Raw genomic sequence first — 19,212 nt, 5'->3', positions numbered from 1 at the left:
CTCGCTGAGTGGATGTGATGAGAGCCTGGGGCTCAGGATCCTGTGCTGACAGGACAGTCATCTGCTTCCACAGGAAGTCATAGAGAGGATGAGTCTGTTTATGACAGTTGACGAGCTCAGCAGGACTTGCCTGAACACAAGGTGTTCCTTCCACCGTGGCAGGAATGTGGTCAGGAATGTGACTTTTCTGAGACTTGAAAAGTTTCCTCCTCACAGAGAACTGTGTTAACTTCAGCCTAGAATAACTGTAGAGCAGAGCTTACAAAGTCCCACCCAAACTACCTGCAAAAGTCAATTCTTACTATGCTAGCAGTTTGTGTTCTGGGTTAAGAGTTAGCAAAATATTTCGTTCTAAGTATTTGCAGCTTCTCTGTGACATCTGTGTCACTCGGTCTTGGGAAGAAGAACTTTATTTGCTTTGGGGATTGTTAGGCACTGAGGCAGCTATGCCTACCCAAGATTCTCACTGGTTCTGCTTTCTCTTCTATTGCAGTGCTCTAATCTTGGGTGCGTCAGGTGGAGTTGGTACTTTTGCGATACAGGTAAAAGGATTTTTTTTAATCTTGTGGCTAGGATTTTCTTATGAATTTATAAATCTATATAAATAATTTATAAATTCATATAAAAATATACAGTCATATATTATAAATTATTTTTCCTTGAAAGCTGAGTCTGTACTGGTTAGTTTTGTTACCTTGACACCAACTTAGTTACCTGGGAACTTGAATTAAGAAGTTTCCTCCATCAAATAGGCTTATGAGCATGTCTTTGGGGCATTTTTTTGGCTAATGTTCAATGTGGGAGGGCCCAGCCCACTGTGGATGGTGACCCTTGGGCAGGCGGTCCTGAGTTGTATAAAAAAAGCAGGCTGAACAAGCCGTGGAAGCCAAGCCCATAAGCAGTGTTCCTTCATGGCCTCCACTTCAGTTCCTGCCTTGACTTCCTCAACAATGGACTATACTCTGTAAGCTGAAATACTTTACTCCCCAGATTGGCTTTGGTCAGTGTTTAAAAACAGTAACAGAAAAGTAGGGCATCTAGCAATGTCTCTTAATTTCAGTGACCAGATGAACATGTTCTAATAATAAAAGGAAACATTAGCCTTTTCAGCAGTTTAATGTGGAAAAGTTTAACAAGTTAAAACAGTTATAAAAGTAAAGAAAGAGCCGAGTGTGGTGGTGCACGGTCTGTAATCCCAGCACTCTGGGAGGCAGAGGCAGGTATATGTCTGGGACCTCGAGGTCTACAAAGTGAGTCCAGGACAGCCAAGGCTACACAGAGAAACCCTGCCTCAGAAAAAAATAATAAACAAATAAATAAATGGACAAATAAAGAAATAAAATAAAAGTAGTTGAGTATGTGGAGCAAAACTTTTGGGAGAAAGACCATGGTTGTGGTTGTAGGTAAGTTTGCAATTTAGCAGTAAGCAGCATATACCAAAACTGCTGCTAGCCTTCAGTCAGAAGTGTCACAGGCTTTTTGACGAAATTAATAAGCTGATTCTAAAATAGACAGGAAAATTCGGTAGCCAGAATACCATTAAAAAAATAGTGCCTTTCCAAGTGATCTTCATGGCCAATAAAAATGTCAACTGCCTTGTTTTCCATACATGGCAAGTTTATTCTGAAATGTGTATGCAATTGCAAGGTAACTCCAAGTAGCTAATTTAAAAAAAAAAAAAAAGAAAAAAAAAAAAGAATAGAATTAGTTTTAAATTTCTCTATCTCAGACTTACTACTAAGCTAATCAAAATAGTGGTATAGTGGCATAAGATCAATGTCCACCCGGCCACTTTCCTTCCTGTCTGCCTCCCTCCCTCAGTCTGTGTGTGTGTTTGTATGTAGAGGGAGCGAGGGGGAGAAGAAAGGGAGAGAGAGATAGAGAGCAAGCAATGGAAGAGGATTAAGTATCCGGAGACCGCTCTCTACATGTATGGTCAGTTTTGTTTTTTAATGCGTCTATGTATCTTTGTGAGAGTCTGCTATGTGTGTACAGGTGGCCAGAGAGGCCAGAAGAGGGTGTCAGGGTAACTCGTTGGAGTTACAGTGGTTATGAGCTGTAACTGATGAAAGGTCCTGTGGGAGAGTGTTACTAATGTATGGGCCATGTCTCTGGCCCCATCAAGAGGGAGAAAGTGTCCTTCCAACAGATGATGAGACAGTTTGACATTCACATGCAAAACGAATGAACTGGACCCACATGATACACAAAAATAATTCAAGGTGAATCAAACACTTAAATGTAAGAGCACCAGCCATAAAACTCTCACAAGAAACCAGCTATAAATATTCATCACCTTAGGTTTGGCAGCAGATTCTTAGATTTGATACTAAAAACATGGGCAATAGACTTAAAAGCAAGTAAGTTGAACTTTATCAAGTTAAAAATCTTGATGTATCAAAGGGCACTATCAAGAAATTAAAAACACACACAAACGGTGTGAAGAAAGGACCCCAAGAAGAAAGGGCGGTTTCGGCTCCCATCCCAGGGTACAGTCCACCACGGCAGGGAAGTCACGGCAGCAGAATCTTGGGGCAGCTGGGTGTTACACCTGCTGTCAAGGAAGAGGACCCCAGTCAGATGTCACACGAGGGATGCTGCTGCTCAGCCAGCTTGCTCCTTGTTATGCATTCTGAGAGCAGGAAATGGTTCCGCCCACATTTCAGGTGCATCTCCCCACCTCGGTTAACGTGGTACAGATAATTCCTCACAGGGGGCGCAGAAGCTTGTCACCAGGGGAATTTAGATCTTGCCAGGTTAGCAGTCAATATTAACCACCACACCGTGGAGGGTATTTGTAAGTTATTAATCTGATAAGGGTTTGATTTCCATACTACACAGAGAAGTCATATTTAAGCAACAAAAAGGCAATACCATTTTTAAAACAGAAAAGATGCCAAACATGGTGGTAAATGTTCTTAATCCCAGCACATGGAAGGCTGAGGCAGGAGGATCTTTTGTTTGAGGCCAGTCAAGGCTACACATTGAGATCCTGTGTTAAGGAAACAAAATACAATGAAGCGTGTTGTTTTGTACAATTAATACACACTAATGAAAAACATGGGAAAAACTCAAAATACACTGTTTTTGAAAGAGCATATAGAAATGGCCTGTAAGTTCATGGGAGGATGCTGAACATTCCTCCTTCAGGAAACTGAAAACCACAATGAAGCACTGTTAAGCATAGCAGGAAGGTCCTTGCACCCACAGATCTCCAGAGAAACCAGGAATGTTAAGCACACAGAATTGTCTTTTCAGTGGGATAGATAACAAACCTATTCTTCCAACCACCAAGCAGAGAATTGGAGGTGATTAATAGCCTGGTGGTCTGTGTTATCTGTTAGGCCAGGCCCTATCAAGTTCCTATAGCCAGGACCAGAGATGGCTAGGAATCTAGATGACCCTTAAGGCAGGGCTCCCCAGGCTCCAACCAGGACCAGAGATGCCTAATAGCCTAGATGACCCTTATATGATCTGTATAGCCAAAGGTTTCCCCAAGCTCCCACAGGTGGCCAATAGCCCAGTTGACCTCTACAGTATCTGTATGACCAAGACCAGGCAAGACCCTTAGGCCCTTAAGCTAATGCAGGTACCCTATCTCTGAAACTCATTTTCTTGGAAGAAGACACGACCCTGAGCTGAGTGTCAATGTAACCACGCTTCCTTGTGCACCGGGATTGTATTACACTGGGAAACCCCTCTCCCTCAAATTATACGGGGCTTAAATACATTGGGAATAAACTGCCGGGCATTAGACTCCCCAAAGGCTGATCCAGGTTGGCCAAGTCAGTCTGCACTGGGTTTTCATTCTCACCTAAAGGGAGCACGCCAAAACACTGTGCCATACCTACGAGAGTGGCTGTAGTAAGTAAAAGAGAAACAAGTAACATATGCCAGCAAGGGTGCAGAGAACTAAACCGGTGGCAGGTAGTTTCTGCTGTTGCTGCATGCCCACTAAACGTGGAGGTTTAACTTATCATTTTGGAGGTTTTAGTCCATAATTCTCTGCACCACTGAGCCACACCCCTAGTGCTTCTGGCTTTAGTGCTGCGTGATAGTCACTCATTGAAATTGTAGTTCTAAGAACATAAGAAGTAGGCGCCTCCTTGGGCACCTGCACACGTGGCGTGCATTCACATAGACACACACACATGAATTAAAAAATCTTTGTAAGTTTTCTGTTGCGATATGTGGGATTATAAGGTATGGTAGTTATGGCCTTTTCTGATACCCACCCTAGCTCCCAAGTAATCGACACAGAGACCCACTAGATTTATATTAGTAATCTTTAAGCACTGTAACAGGGCAGATATTCATCTATTCTGACCCAGTTATGCTAGTCTGGCTACTTCCCAGCCACGTGCCCTTTTACCTATCCTCTCAGTCTCGCCTTGGCCTTCTGCTGTATCTCACCGTCTTCACAGTGACCACCGCGTGTCTGGCTTCTCCTTGACCACCTTTCTTCTCCTTTCTCTTTATGGTTCCTACCTGAGACCCTCTGACTGGCAATGGAAGTCCTGCTCCTTTCCTCTCTGCCCAGTCATTGGCTCTTCAGCTTTTTATTAACCAATCAGGCATAATTGGGGAGCATGCTTTACACAACATCAGTACAGGAGATTCTTCATCGAAATGACAATACCCATGTCTGGACTGTAGCCTGATCTTGGGACACAGAAATCAGCACAAGAACATCCTCCAACAGAAATAAAAATGTGTAGTTTAACAAAGTAGTACAAAGCAAACATCAGGGGCATGAATTGTATTCTAACTGTTAGATATTTCGGAGACACATACTGGGGACTGGACTTGGCTTCGTGCATACTGAGCCACACCTCCAGTGCTGCCAGCTGGCAGTCGTGACTATCCATTTGAATGTGCTTATCAGTAAGAACTCAAGAAATGCTTTCCGTGTATGGAGGTGTAAAACCTCTGTTGCTGTATTACTTCTTACTGAAAGCATGCAGAGCTCCATGGAGAAACGGGAAGTTACAGAGAATGCATAGTATGTGAGTGAGCCTCAGGTTCAGTAGACTGCAGGGGCACTATCAAAACCATCAGGTTAGCATCAGATGTGGGAGCCAGCTTAGAGAAACTGCCAAAGATGTGACAGCTCCAGTTTCTGTCATGATAGAAACGGTAATGATAGTAGTTTGAATCCATATGAAGATATGTAAATCCATGAGTTTATGGTGATTTTTTTTTTTTTTTTGAAAAGTGGTTACTTTTGGAAGGCTATGAGGAGCAAGTCATTTTATTATAAACTGACAAAGGGAAATAATTACATGATTCCTGTGGCCCCATCTATGCTTGTTATTTAAGTGACATATCATGTCTGTAACAGCCCCAGCTTTTGTCCTACCTTTTTGTTGTTGTTGTTGTTGTTATTGTTGGCTTTCCTCTACTTGCTTTGTAGAACAGGCTGACCTCAAACTCACAGACCTGCCTGCCTCTGCCTCCTGAGTGCTGGGATCAAAGGCGTGTGTCACCATGCTTGTGACCATGGCTTGTCCTATCATTTTTTTAAATGAACTGTGTGACTGAGTAAACTGTCAAAGGCCAGCTTTGACATACAGGGTAAACTGTATGTACAGTACAGGGTGTAGAGTCTGCCAGCCCCTGGCCTTGGAGGTAGTACTGCTTTAACTGGTGAGAAAATTCGAACTCTTTTAACTCTGCAAGAGGCCCAGAAGCTGATAGGTCCTGGTGGGAACCTCAGCTCATAGCAGCAGGCGATTGAAAGGAAAAAGTAGAGGGGGAAAGCCAGTGCTAATTGTACCTGTTGTAACTGCCACTGGTAGTGGCTAGCAGGGCGAGACTGGAGCTGATGGCATCCAGCCTAGGCTGCACCTGGTGGTCAGTGGGTCACTGATGATGCCCAGACTGTAGAGAAAGAAAAAAAGGAGAAAAATCACACACACACACACACACACACACACACACACACACACACACAAAATGAAGATGAAGCAAAGACAGGCTTCAACTGACAAGCTCCAGCAAGCTTCAACAACTTCACACGCACACACACATACATTACATATACACACAGTCAGACAGACACACATAGTTGGTGGGTGGCAGATAGAGCAAAGCTCCAGCTCCAACAACCCACATCCATACACACCTCCTACACACAAGGTGGGTGGAGCAAACTCTAAAGACTGAGCTCCAACCATTTTTATATATACACATACACCCACCTGGTTGTTGAAGCAAAATTCCAATGGCTCCGATGAGCAATCTCCAAGACACTCCAACAACCTTTATTCTTAGCCTTTTTATACCTCCTAAAACAAAGTTCTCTATGTAAGGAGAAAACTTACCTCATAGCTATGAAGGCAATTATCATAAAAATAAAGTTATTACACAAGAGGGAGTTACAACAGGATTATTGATTACATGTTTTCCATTAAAACTTGTACCTAACTAAACATTCTTTATCTATCTCTTCATTCCGCAAGTTCATTATAAGTTCAAAGCAATAGCTTTTCATTTCATAGGTTTAAGTTTAACAAAGTTTAAGGCGTTACAGGAGGATTACTGTTTACATGTCTTTATATTAACTAAACATTCTTCAGCTATCTTTCATTTCATGAATTCATTGAAAGTCCAAAGCAATAGGTTTTTTTGTTTTGTTTTGGTTTTTGGTTTTTTGTTTTTATGTCACAGGATAACAAGGTTAAAGTAGGATAAGCCTATAGTAACAAGCTTTTTCCTATACTAAGTGGTTACAATGTGTATATACCAAGAAACAGGTCACCTATCTTGCATCTTATTTTTAAAGTCCTGAATAGCTGAATTAACTAATCATCCGTGCTCTGTTTTTATAGTCATGATAGAATTACTTATTTTTTGTTCGTGGATTTTCTTATCATGGTGTATACCAAGACCTGATCCCATCTCTGGACCTAACCTAGAGTGGAAGTTTTTCCTTGATCATAAATCTGTCCCAAGCCTATTTTTAATTCTTGTGCAATTTACTTGCTTGTGACACATGAAAGTTCACTAAAATCCTATTGTTTTTTTTTTTTTTTTGCTATTCTACAGGGAAGCTTAAAATTATTTGAATCAATTCAGAAATTCTATGAAATTATTATCAGGAATTTAAAATATTATCAATGCATCTAAGCAACATTATTTCATGGAAGTATATCTTCATATTTTTCTGCAGGAAATTTGCTCAACAAAGTGAGCTAATATCCAGGAAGCAATCACACCAGACTATAGGCAAGGAGGGTCTCCCTAGTGCCCCATTACACCATGCCAGATATATGAGGAATACAGCAATGACAAGCACGGGAAGGCATATCAACAGTAAGAAGCAATCTGGAGACAAAGCCCCTGGGGCCTTGCCTCCCCAGGGCACACTGATCGCAGCCATGCAAAATGGTGGGCTGTCTCCAAGAAGCTCACTTGCCCACTGAAGACTTTTCTGCCTGGCCTCTGCCAGTAAACCATATAGTATTTGAAGAGAGGCACTTATTTATTAATGCAGTCACCAAATGAAAGAGAGAGAACTTGAACATCACTACTTTACGGCCGTCAGTGGACAGGCATATGTCCTGAGCACTGGCAGCTTGCCACGATCCTCTAGCTCTGTTAGATACCATTCATGGTTTTCTAAAGAGATTGAAACTTAGTGTAGTCCAGTCTTCCATCCATCTCCTGTGGTGCAGAAAATGCAGAGGACACAACATGCAGAACTGTCCTCTGTGCAATCAGGTTCCAAACCGTAAGGTAACTGCAGGGCAAATGGCTGGATTCTTCCACGGATAAATCATAAGACAATAAAGAGATACAACAGTAAGTAGCCTGTGATTTAGAAGAGGTTTGTTTTTTGTTTTTGTTGGTTTTTTTTAATGCCACATTTAAAAAATAAGCACAGCCAAATTAATTATGCCCGAGGAGTGAATATTTGGATGACATTTAAAAATTTTATTTAACTTTTAATGGCAGGAATTGATTACTGTACAAAATCAAGGTAAAGCTGACTTAAAGAGGAGGCTGTTAAGGAAGGGTTGTGTGTTGACAGAGGGTACGGAAAAACCTTTGAACAGCTATGGCTGCTCTGTTTCTTTTTCTGAGTTGTATCTGTCTGCTTTGTACTGTCTGTATCAGCACTTCATTTTACATGAAAACTTCTTCACTAAACTTCTTAGTAATCACAAAGATAACTGGATAGTGCTAAGTGGGTTAGGAAAGGCTAGACATTAGGAGGGAAACGGTTGGACTGTTTTATGACAAGATAGAGTCTTCCTGAGGACTCCTGCTGTTTAAGGAAGCAGGGCTGGAGGGATGGCTCTTTAAGCACTGGATGCTCGTTAGAGATCAGGGTTTGGTTCCCTGCACTCTTCTGGCAGCTCCCAACTATCTGTAACTCTAGTCTCGGGATCCAATGCCCACTTCTGGCCTGTGTAGGCACCAGACATGAATGCGGTATTCTACACGTGGCAAACAGGCTTACCCATAAAACATATACAAATAAATCCTTAAAGAAAGACGTGTGGTAGACACAGGTTTTAGCACAGGTTTCATTTCCTTTTCCTCCACAGTGTCTGCATATGTTTTGGGGAAAGATGGTCACAGTAAGCGTTTCATCTTTGATTCTATCTTTCTCGTATTTGACTTTGACTCAGGAGTTGGTGTTAAATGCAACATATTCCTTTCCCAAGAGGCCCTGTCTGCAGGTCACAAATATAAAAACTTACATGTTTATTACTTCTCAGCAGCTCAATTTCCTCAGATTTTCAGGTTATGTGAATCCTTGGGAATCTTTTTGTTGTTTTTATATATTTGTTTCAGATAGGGTCTCATGCATCATAGGCCGACCTTGGACATTCTATATAGCTGGGAATGACTTTGCATTTCTAATTTTTTTGGCTCTATGTCCCAAAGTATGGGATTGCATGTGTGTGTCACCATACTTGGTTTGATCTATAACTATTAATACCAAAATTTTTTTGATAAATTAGTATCTTGCCTAATAGTAGGTTGGAAATGGTCCCCTTTTAACTCTGTGAAGCTGAGTTATAGGGAAAAAAAGTATACCATGTTTGGAGGGTGTTTACCAATACTTAAAGCTGAATAACTTTGGAATTATTTACTCTTTTATTTAAGTATATTTTAAAATATGGTACCTGTTTTAAAACCAAGAGACCATTTATCTATACCTTCTTACACCAAGGGAGAGAACCCAATTCATGTTCTAAAGCTAAGATGTCCATATTTTCTTAATTATCTTGCATCTAATAGTTGATTACTATGTATTTGTTTTTAGATGTTTATTTATGGGTGCGCATGCATGCAGAGGCCAGAGGTTAACACTGTGTTTCTTCCATCTCTCTCTATCGTGTTTTTTTTTTTTTTTTTTCCTTTGAGACAAGGTTTCTCTGTGTAGTCTGGCTGTCCTGGAACTCACTCTGTAGACCAGGCTAGCTTTGAACTCACAGAGCTCATCTTGTGTTTTGAGACAGAGTCTATTACTTGAACCCAGAACTCACTAATTTTGGTAGACTAGCTGGCTAAAAAGCTCCAGGGATATGCCCATGTCTGCCTTCCTAGTGCTGGGACTATGGGCATGTGCTACCATGCCTGACTTTTTACATGGGTTCTAGGGATCTGAACTCAGGTCGTTGTGCTTGTGTAGCAGTAACTTTGCCAATATGGCCATCCCCCCAACCCCAATAACTTAGATGCACTGTTTGACTCAAAACATTCTGGAGATGCAAATGAGGAGGCGCTGCATTTTAGGTTCTGGGTGCTTGTCCATAGTCACTTCCTGAAGACATGTGATGATGTATGATTGTTTCCTTGTTTGTTTCTCTTTTTCTTCCTCTGTCATTCGCCCTTTGTCGTTAGCAGCTTGGAACTTGCCTGTTTTTTCCGATCCTGGTGGGGCACTGCGTAAATTTCAAGACAGCAAGGTTGCCTTGCCTATGGAAGATGAGATTAGTGGCATTTTCTTGACAAACAAGTTTTACGATTTTTACCGCAGTTCTTGTTGAGATGAAGACTCAAAAGTTCTCTGGAGCTTACTCTGTAAATATTTTTTAATTGAGTGTTTTTCACTTTCCCCTCCTTTCCCCGTCCCCTTGGCAGATAATGAAAGCATGGGGTGCTCATGTGACAGCAGTTTGCTCTCAAGACGCCAGTGGACTTGTAAGACAGCTTGGAGCAGATGAAGTCATCGATTACACATTGGGAAGTATGGAAGAGCAACTGAAATCTTTAAAACTGTGAGTAGTAGCGCCATGCTGCCCTCGGGAAGGAGGGCGCAGTTCAGTTGAGTGTGCAACTCTGAGGGGTTTGCTGGCTCCTAGTCGTGTTGGAATCTTCTAGAAGGAGTCTAAAAGCATCTTCTCATTTGGATGCCTTTCCATATAGTTTAGAAGTTATTTTTTGTACATGGTCTGATGACTTTAAGGCAACTTTTGTGGCTGGTTTATAAGAAATCTGGAGGCATTACTGGGAGTGTATTCACCACAGAAAGACTGGGCATGAAACCATATGATCACTTCTAAGCACATTTGAAGTGTTTTCCTCAATAAGGACATAGGGGAAAACAGTGTAAGAATAAAGGCCGGCAGGGAGCAGTGTGCTGTGTGCAGAAGGCCTGAAAGCCAGCCGGTGGTTTGGCCTAAGGTACCAGAAAAGGATGGACTGGGAAAGCCCCTCAAGTCCTGTTGCTCTTGACTGTGGTCTCTCTCCTCAACCGAAGCCAAACGTACAGCTCACAAGTATTTGGCTATAATTTCAAAGATTTTTTTTTCTTTCTTTTTAAAAAAAAATCCATTTTCAGAAGCCAATTGTTTTTGGCTACACTGACTAGAAGTGTGATTTTGAAGGCTGAAAGCAAAACATGGTGCTCCTCTCTACAGGGCAGCCAGCCAAAGCCCCCTTTATCCTGCCCTATATGGAGCTTCAGCTTGTCAGGCACTGTTCCAGACACTGGGTATGGTGAACCAGGCGTCTCTCCTCCTTCATGGAGCTTACACTCCACTTGGAGAGGTTTCAGTCGCTAGTGCTTGTCCTAGTTGGGGTCACTATTGCTGTGAAGAAACGCCATGACCAAAGCAGCTTGGGGAGAAAAGGATTTAATTGGCTTACACTACCATGTCACTGTTCTTCATAGAAGGAAGTCAGGACAGGAACTCAGATGGGGCGGGAAACTGGAGGCAGAGGCCATGGAGGAGTGCTGCTTACTGCCTGGCGTTCTCTTCATGACTCCTCCGCCTGCTTTCTTGTAGAAGCCAGAACTACCAGCCCCGGGGTAGCCCATCTACAGTGTGCTGGCCCTCCCACATCAATCACTAATTAAGAAAGCACCCGACAGGCGAGTCTTATGCAGAGACATTCTCAGTTGAGCTTCCCTCTTCTCTGATTATTCTAGCTTGTGTCAGGTCGACTTAAAACTAGCTAGCACAACTGACCCCTTCTCGGCCTGACACAGCCACATCACTGTGAAGCTACAACCTTACCTTTCCTGTTTGCCCCCAAGATCACGTTAATAAAGATATCACAATATAAAACATTTTGCAAAGTCTGAAAGTCTCAGAGCCTTACAAATTCAAACACTTTAAAAGTTGTCTCTTTAAAAATACCCAGTCTCCTTTAAAATCTAAAGTTCATAAAACTCCAAAATCTCCCTCTCCTTTTCTGCCCTCCCCCTAAGTTTCTCATGTTTAAAGTTTTCTGGGCTCCTTCAAGGGGTCACTTCTCCAGCTCCACCCTCTGCAACACACACAGCTCGTCTTCTAAGCTGGGGCAGGATCCTCTCCATCACTGCTGTTCTTGGTGGTCATCCCATGTTACTGGTATCTTCATGGTGGACTGCACATTCACCAATAGGCTCTCCTGGGCTCTCTTCACTGTGCCAAGCCTCAGCTTCTCTCTATGACCCGTTCAATCCTGGGCCTTCAGCTGCTACTGAGGCTGCATCTTCACCAATGGCCTCTGCTGGCCTTCACAGTGCCAAGCCTCAGCTGCTATCCATGATCAAGGCCTTCATGTGTTCAAAACCAGTACCACCTGTGTGACTTCATACGCAGTTTGGCTGCCAGCATGAGGTACTATGTTGGCCACCTCTAGAATATAGCTTTTGTGTGCTGACTCTCAGGAAATATTTCCCAAGAGATTTCACCTCAGTGATGCTGGTCTCTTCTCAATCACTGCTGATGTCTTAGCTCCAGCTAACTGCTATTAATTGTCCCAGAGAATCAAAGGTTTTACAATGGTTCTGGTCTCTTGTTAATTACTGTTCTTTAGCTTCAGCTAACCAGTACCTCAGATTCTCAATTCAAAATAGTGAATAGTCTTGATGAATAGTCTTGTCTTTAAGGGAATCTTAAACTTTCCTCTAGTATTTCACAAGCCAGGCCCCATTGTCTGCATTGCTCTCAACTGCTTTGCTCTCAGTCTTTTCTTCCAAGCTCCCAAAGAACAGCTCATCAAGTTTTGAATACCCAATGGCTTTGCTTACCCAAAGTCCTTTCACAATTCCCCCAAAACAACAGCAGTATTCCAAGATCCTGGTACCAGTTTATCTTAGGGTTTCTATTGGTGTGATGAAACACCATGATCAAAGCAACCTGAGGAGGAAAGGATATATTTGGGTTATGGTTCCATATCACTGTTCATCATTGAAGAAAGCTGAGACAGGAACTCAGATAGGCAGGAATCTGGAGCTGATGCAGAGGCTATGGAGGGGTATTGCTTACTGGCTTGCTCCTCATGGGTTTCTCAGCCTGCTTTCTTATCTTACCCAGGACCAGCAGCCCAGGGGTAACCCCAACAACAGTGAGCTAGCCTTCCCCGATCAATCACTAATTAAGAAAATGCCCAATAGGCTTGCAAACAGCCGATCTTATGGAGGCAGTTTCTCAGCTGAGCATCTCTCCTCTCAGGTGACACTAGCTGTGTCTGTCCAGCACAGTGCTCGAGGAACACAGAAGCTGGCCGAGGCTTCAGTTCAGCTCGGCTTGTTCTTGGCTGAATGTCTCCACGCTGGGCTAAAGCATGCATGAGTATGTGTACACAATGCGTTCACAGGCCTGTGTAAGTGGAGGACAAAAGAGGGCATCATATCTATCTATCCCCTCTATCACTCTCTACCTGTTCTTTTAAGGCAGGATCTCTCCCTGAACCTGGGATTCATGTTTTCTTGGCTAGGCTGTAAGCCAGCAAGCACTAGTGATCTTCCTTTGAAGCTTGGGTTTTAGGATGCTAGTCTTGTTACATGGTGCTGGAATCCAAACTCTGTCCTCATGATTATGCCAGAAGCACTTTTAACCCCCAGGCCATCTGTCAAGCTGGTTTAGTTATTGAGGGAATCTAGAAGAATGGTTGTTCTCATTTGAGGTAAAAGTACAGTGATGCTCCTGAGTCAAGAATATGTCTGATGTGATTCAGAGCTAAGTATCTGAGTGTCAAGGTGTATGCTTCTGTAGGGTGCTGGAAGGTGAAGAAGATATGGCAGGTCTCCAAGATCTGGTTTTCTGGATAGAGGTGGTTTGAGTTGCTCTCCTATTTTCTGCTGTTGGGAAGAACACCATGACACAAAGGCCAAGGCCGAACCATTCTGCTCTATTGACCTCTAATTGTATTTCATTTTCAAACAAGAACCTGACACCCAGAAGGCTGAAGGACTGACAACCAGAAGGCTGAAAGACTGACAGCCAGAAGGCTGGAGAACCCTTAGTCTGGCCTCTCAGATCAGTGTGACAGTCTCGTCAGCTTCTCTGGCTAGTGCTCTTGCCTTCTTGATTGTACTTTTCTAGTAGGTGCTTTACTGGCTTACAAATGTAGACCTTAACCCTTACTTCCTCCTCTCTCCTTCCTCCCTTCCCCTCTCTCCTTTCTTCCCTTCCACTGTTTTCCTCTTCCTTCAACAATGTCTTACTTACCTTTCTGTTGCTGTGAAGAAACACCATGACCAAGGCAACTTATAAAAGAAATCATTTAATTACATGGTTGCTTACAGCTTCAGAGGGTGAGTCCATGGTCATGATGGTGGGAAACATGGCAACAGGCAGGCATGACGCTGGGGCTGAGAGCTTACATGTTAAGACAACAACCATGTCCGGGAGACAGAGGGATCCACTAACTGGGAATGGCATGTGCTTTTGAAACCTCAAAGCTTACCCCCAGTAACATAGCTCCAACAAGTCCACACCTCCTAATAATTCTCAAACAGTTCCACCAACTGGGAACCAGACATTCAAATATATGAACCTGTGGGGGCCATTCTCATTCCAACCCCCACAAACAGTTCAGTTAAAGTTGATCATCATAATTGCAATCTCTGCCCAAAGGTTGAACTCTGAATCTGTCTGTAGTAAAGTTGTGACTTCCTCCAACTAGCAGCTTTCTTGATGTTTGAATCTTAAAAATTTGACAGCAAGAGTTTGAAATCTTTTTCTGATCCAGAAAAAGAGAAAACAGAGTCAGGGCTTTATGGATGCTTTTGTTAGCTCAAGGTCATGCTATTCTGGCATAACTCAGCCTACAGCTTGTCTCCAGACTTCTTTTCACATGGTACCCATTATATAAAAGCAGTTTTAAGTTTTCCACAGATTAAATTGCCTCATATTTGTTACTAATGCACTAGAAATACCATAGAAACTTTCCTAATGATAAGTGTGATTCTCTGCTGAGGTCACTCTCCTGCCTTCCATAGCCTTTAATTTTTTGTCTTTCTTTAGTTCAGTCCCATGAAAGACTTGGTATCCTTGAAGCTGGCCACAGCTATTTTAGAAGCTTTGATGACTGACTTCCTCCAGATGAATTTGGAAGGGGAAAAACTGTACCCAAGAGGAATTCATCATAAATTGGTTTATTTAACGTCTACACATGTTTTTTTCTAAATAGAACTTTGTTTTTGAAAGTACTTAAAAGCTTTGGTGGGTTTCTATACCTTTTGAGTGTAGTATAGGGATTATGAAAGTATTTAGGTTAGATTTAGAGATTCAAGTATCTATCAGTTCTGTGGAATCTATTAGGACAATTTGGGGTAGAGGCATGTCAGAGTGGCACTGAAGGCTGAGTGTTAGGGTTTTTCATGCATTATCCTGATGCTATACATAACATAAACACACAAAAAGAACATTCCAGAAGGTAAAGAAGATGGATTTCTGACTCTAAGTGGGATAAAAGTAATTTTTACGAGCAAACATCTTGTATACTTCTATTTCAAGTAGTCATATGTGCCAGAAAAATACACTGATGATACTGAAAGAACAGTTTTACTGCCTTCAAAGCTAATGTGACAAGCCAAGACAACCTCAGTTCTTCAAAGCTAATGTGAGGTTCCTTAGCCAAGACAACCACAGCTCTCCAGTTTTATACTGGATACTTTTTTGTTGTGAGAACCTGTTCTTTGCATATTAACCGAAATCACCCGACTCAGAACCACTTGCTTAAGTCTTTCTTACTGTATAAGATATTAGAAAACAATAGAATTTTTGTAAAAAGAAATTAGTTGTCTTTTAAAATCAGAAAAAGGGTATAAATGAAGCAAGGAGCTGTGCCTTCTCCCTCCATCCAAGCAGCCCTTCTTCTGTGGGAGGATGCCATGCTCCATTTGTGAGCTGTCACTGAATACATCCTATTGACAACTGGCAATGAGGTAAAGAGGATCTGTGCCCAGGGTAGAGACTGGCAGGATGTTTTTATTTGATTCTTTCCCTCCAGGTTTGACTTTATCCTTGATAATGTTGGTGGGTCTACTGAAAAGTGGGCTCTGAACTTCCTCAAGAAGTGGTCCGGAGCTACCTATGTGACACTGGTGACTCCTTTCCTCCTCAACATGGACCGGCTAGGCGTTGCTGATGGCATGTTGCAGACAGGAGTCACCGTGGGTACCAAAGCACTGAAGGTAGGGAGGCACATCTTGATTGGTGGAGTGAGTGGGTACCTGCTGGGGATTGGTTTGCCACCTGGCCACTTTCTCTTCTCTTGGGGCCAGCCTACCACAGTGGCTGCCAGCATGGTCTCTAGACTCACAAAGCTGGCTTCAAATTCTGACCTCTGTTTGGTGGCTGTGTGACCCCGTGAACATTACCTACTGTTTCTAAGCTCAGCGTCTTTGCCTATAAGGAGAGGTTGCTAATCTGTGTACTGTACTGCACTGCTCTAAGCATTAACTAGGACAGTCCCCATGGGGAGTGTGGCACAGGCCTAGGACATTAAAGGCTCTTGTTAATGCCAGCTTTGTGATTAGCTGTTTTCACTCCTCTCGATCCATCTGATATACCTGCTTCCTTCCTGCCTGTACCAGTGGTTTGCTTCCTCACCAGTCTTAAAACACACAGTCCTTTGTACAAAAAGGTAGAGACTTTAACTAAGGCCGTTTCTGGCTGCTGCTCATGGCAACATTAGGCTATATCAGATGGAGGTTCCCAGATGGAGGCCTTCTCACCTTTAGAGGTCTGGCGTTCAAACACCGTAAGGAAATTGAACCTTTACGTTAGCAGCTATGAAGGCTGATGGCCTCATGCCTTTGCTGGGATTGTATCACCCTGTTGTGTCTCAGCATTGCTTCTCTGTTGAACTGTAAAGACCAGCTGCTGTTGACATGATGGAAGATTGAGACTTTCCATCCGTCGGGCTGACTGTATTGACAGGCCACGCTTCCTAGGACTGTGCCATGCTTTATTGCCCAAGCTGAATGCCAGGAAGTGGTGGGCCTTGATCTGTAGGGCTTAAGTGTCTGCTCTCTATGTAATGCTATCACCTCCTGTCATCACAGCAGGGACAGAGGCTGATATAATTTTAGGCTATAAATTAGGGAAATTCTAGGGTATTGAATTACAGGTAAAATGATAGAAGAAAATAAAGATAAATGCATTGTTTTTTTTTTTCGAGATAGGGATTCACTGTGTAGCCATGGCTGTCCTGGAACTCACTCTATAGACCAGGGTGGCTTCGAACTCACGAAGATCTGCCTTAAAAGTGCGTGTCACTATTGCCCAGAATATTATTTTCTTAATTAGACTAAATACTTAAGCTTCAAGGAAAAGGCAGTAGAAAGGCCCTCGAGGTAAAAGCTGGTTCTCTGGGTGGACTTACCCAGTTGGCCCAGTGTAACTGTTCTCAGCTTTCCCCACCTTCCCAACTCCCTTCCTTCCATTGTTCTCTTTCTTTTTTCTGCTTCCTTTTGATGAGGTGCTAGGGATTAAACTTGGCCTCACAAACATTGAACAAGAATTGCTACTGAGCAACATCTGGCTGTTGAGATGTTTGTTTTATTTTTAGGTGGGGTTTCATTATGGAGACCAGGCTGACCTGAATCTTGTGATCCTCCTGCCTCTACTTCCTACCTCCTAAGTGCTTGTATTACAGGTGTGTACCACCATGTCAACCTTTAACTGCTGCTTTCAAAAGTCAATATTTTCATCTTATGTGTATGTATGCATTTCTTGCATGTATGTATGTGTACTGTGTGTTTGTACCTAGTGCTGTTAGGGCCAGAAGAGAGTGCTGGATCCCTTGGAACTGGAGTTGAAGACAGTTGTGAGCTGCCATGTAGGTACTGGGAAGCAAACCCAGATCCTTTGCAAGAACAGCCAGTGCTCTTAACCATTGAGCCGTCTCCCACCACCTTTAAGGCTTCTTTATTCTTGAAGCTGTGATGAAGCACAGTGTGTTACCTGACACATGCCAGGTATAGAGAAGAATGAAGTGATCTCGGGGTTCTCGTTGTCTTTATGCTGCTTCATTCAGACAGTGAACAGAAGCAGTTTAAGGAAAACCATAAGGTAGTTGTTGGCAGAGAAGGGAACTCTTAACTGTTCTTTCTTTCAATACCTGGATTTTCCAGACTGTAAAAGGCAAGCTTAAGGGGTGTATAAAACTTTACAGCCAGCCAGGTGCGGTGGTTCACGCCTATTTTCCCAGCACACAGGGAGCCAGAAGCAAGCAGATTGGTGTGAGTTTGAGGCCAGCCTGGTCTACAAAGCAAGTCCAGGATACCCAAGGCTACACAGAGATACCCTGTCTTGAGAAAAAAACAAAACAAAACAAAAAAAAAAAACTTTGCAGCTATAAATGTGAGTTAATCTCCAAAACTGTGCTGTGGGAGGCAGTGGCTCTGCTCTCTCTCTCTTTCCCCTCACTGGAAAGGGGATAGGAATGAAGACTTGTCAGGCAGTTCTCACTTCCTGACAGTGCCTGGGTAAAGCTGCGCTGCCATGCTCCGGACTCTGCGCCCTGCCCTGGCTTATTTTCTCGCCTGTAGCAGCCTAGGAAGACTCTACAGATCTCTTCCAGCAGAACATGAAATTCTGCTGCTGCAAACCAAGTGGTTTTCTTCGCAGAGGAACGTGTTATGAAGGACTTTAGCTATGGCAGTTGTGACCATTTCAGTTCCCCCTTTAATGCCCTCACTGGTTACCAGCATGTTTCCATTGTGGTTCCGGAAGCCACAGTAGCCCATAGGAGAATCCACTGAACAGGTCTTCCGTGCTTGTCATTTACTGGGCGGGCCCTGTGCATCAGTGTCTGGTCTCATACACTGAGCCAGAGCCTTGTACTGTTAGTTTTGTTTTGACCTACTCATCCAGTTATATGAGTCAACATGTGGTCATGACCCACAGTTGAAGAGGCTTTGCCCTAGAGCAGATGATCACATAGACTCCCCAGCCCTCCAGATAGCATGGCAGAGCCTGAGCTTCGGGATTGCCAAGACTGATCTCAGTGAACATTCTGCCCTCGCTTTGCAGCTGAGCGTAGGAGTAAGCAGGACAGCAGCATGGTACTGGGTGTCCTTATCCACCTCTGTGGAACCAGTCCATCCCAAAATGTCTCAGAGCTGATAATATTCCACCCACCTCTTGCATAAAGGCGCCAGTATTTGGGTGCAGCCTGAGCCACATGATGAGGTCCTATCTAAAGAGCTAAAAAGAATAACAAATATAAGTGGTACAGAGGTAGGGTTGAATGATCTCAGTGTGAGCTTTTTCTTCATCTTTGTCTTAAGAGGTTTTCTTCCACAAAGATTGGATGGCTTGCATTTACAGTAACTACAAGGGTAGACCCAGCCATGATACAAAAGCAACTTCATACTCTTTCTTTGAAGCTTCCTTATTCCTGTCAGAGTCAAAAACAAAAACAGGATTGAGTCGTATCTAAGAGCAACTTGTTCCTAAAACATTTTTGAATGTAGTAAGTGTGTGTGTGTGTGTGTGTGTGTGTGTGTGTGTGTGTGTGTGTGTGTGT

The 19,212-nt window shown here is 43.0% G+C and overlaps 1 protein-coding gene across 1 annotated transcript in view; it reads left to right on the top strand.

Moving 5' to 3' along the window:
• Rtn4ip1 (reticulon 4 interacting protein 1) overlaps positions 1-19,212 on the top strand; it is a 48,347-nt gene that overhangs the window by 16,642 nt on the left and 12,493 nt on the right. The window contains exons 5-7 of the mRNA XM_055616007.1: positions 494-542; positions 10,099-10,235; positions 15,688-15,871. Of these exons, the coding sequence (XP_055471982.1) occupies positions 494-542; positions 10,099-10,235; positions 15,688-15,871 (370 nt within the window). The remainder of the gene's footprint in view (positions 1-493; positions 543-10,098; positions 10,236-15,687; positions 15,872-19,212) is intronic.

The sequence above is a fragment of the Psammomys obesus genome, unplaced genomic scaffold (genome assembly GCF_907164565.1).
Source record: "Psammomys obesus unplaced genomic scaffold, mPsaObe1.curated_primary_1811, whole genome shotgun sequence".
NCBI lineage: Eukaryota > Metazoa > Chordata > Mammalia > Rodentia > Muridae > Psammomys > Psammomys obesus.
This window is presented reverse-complemented; position numbering and strand designations above follow the sequence as displayed.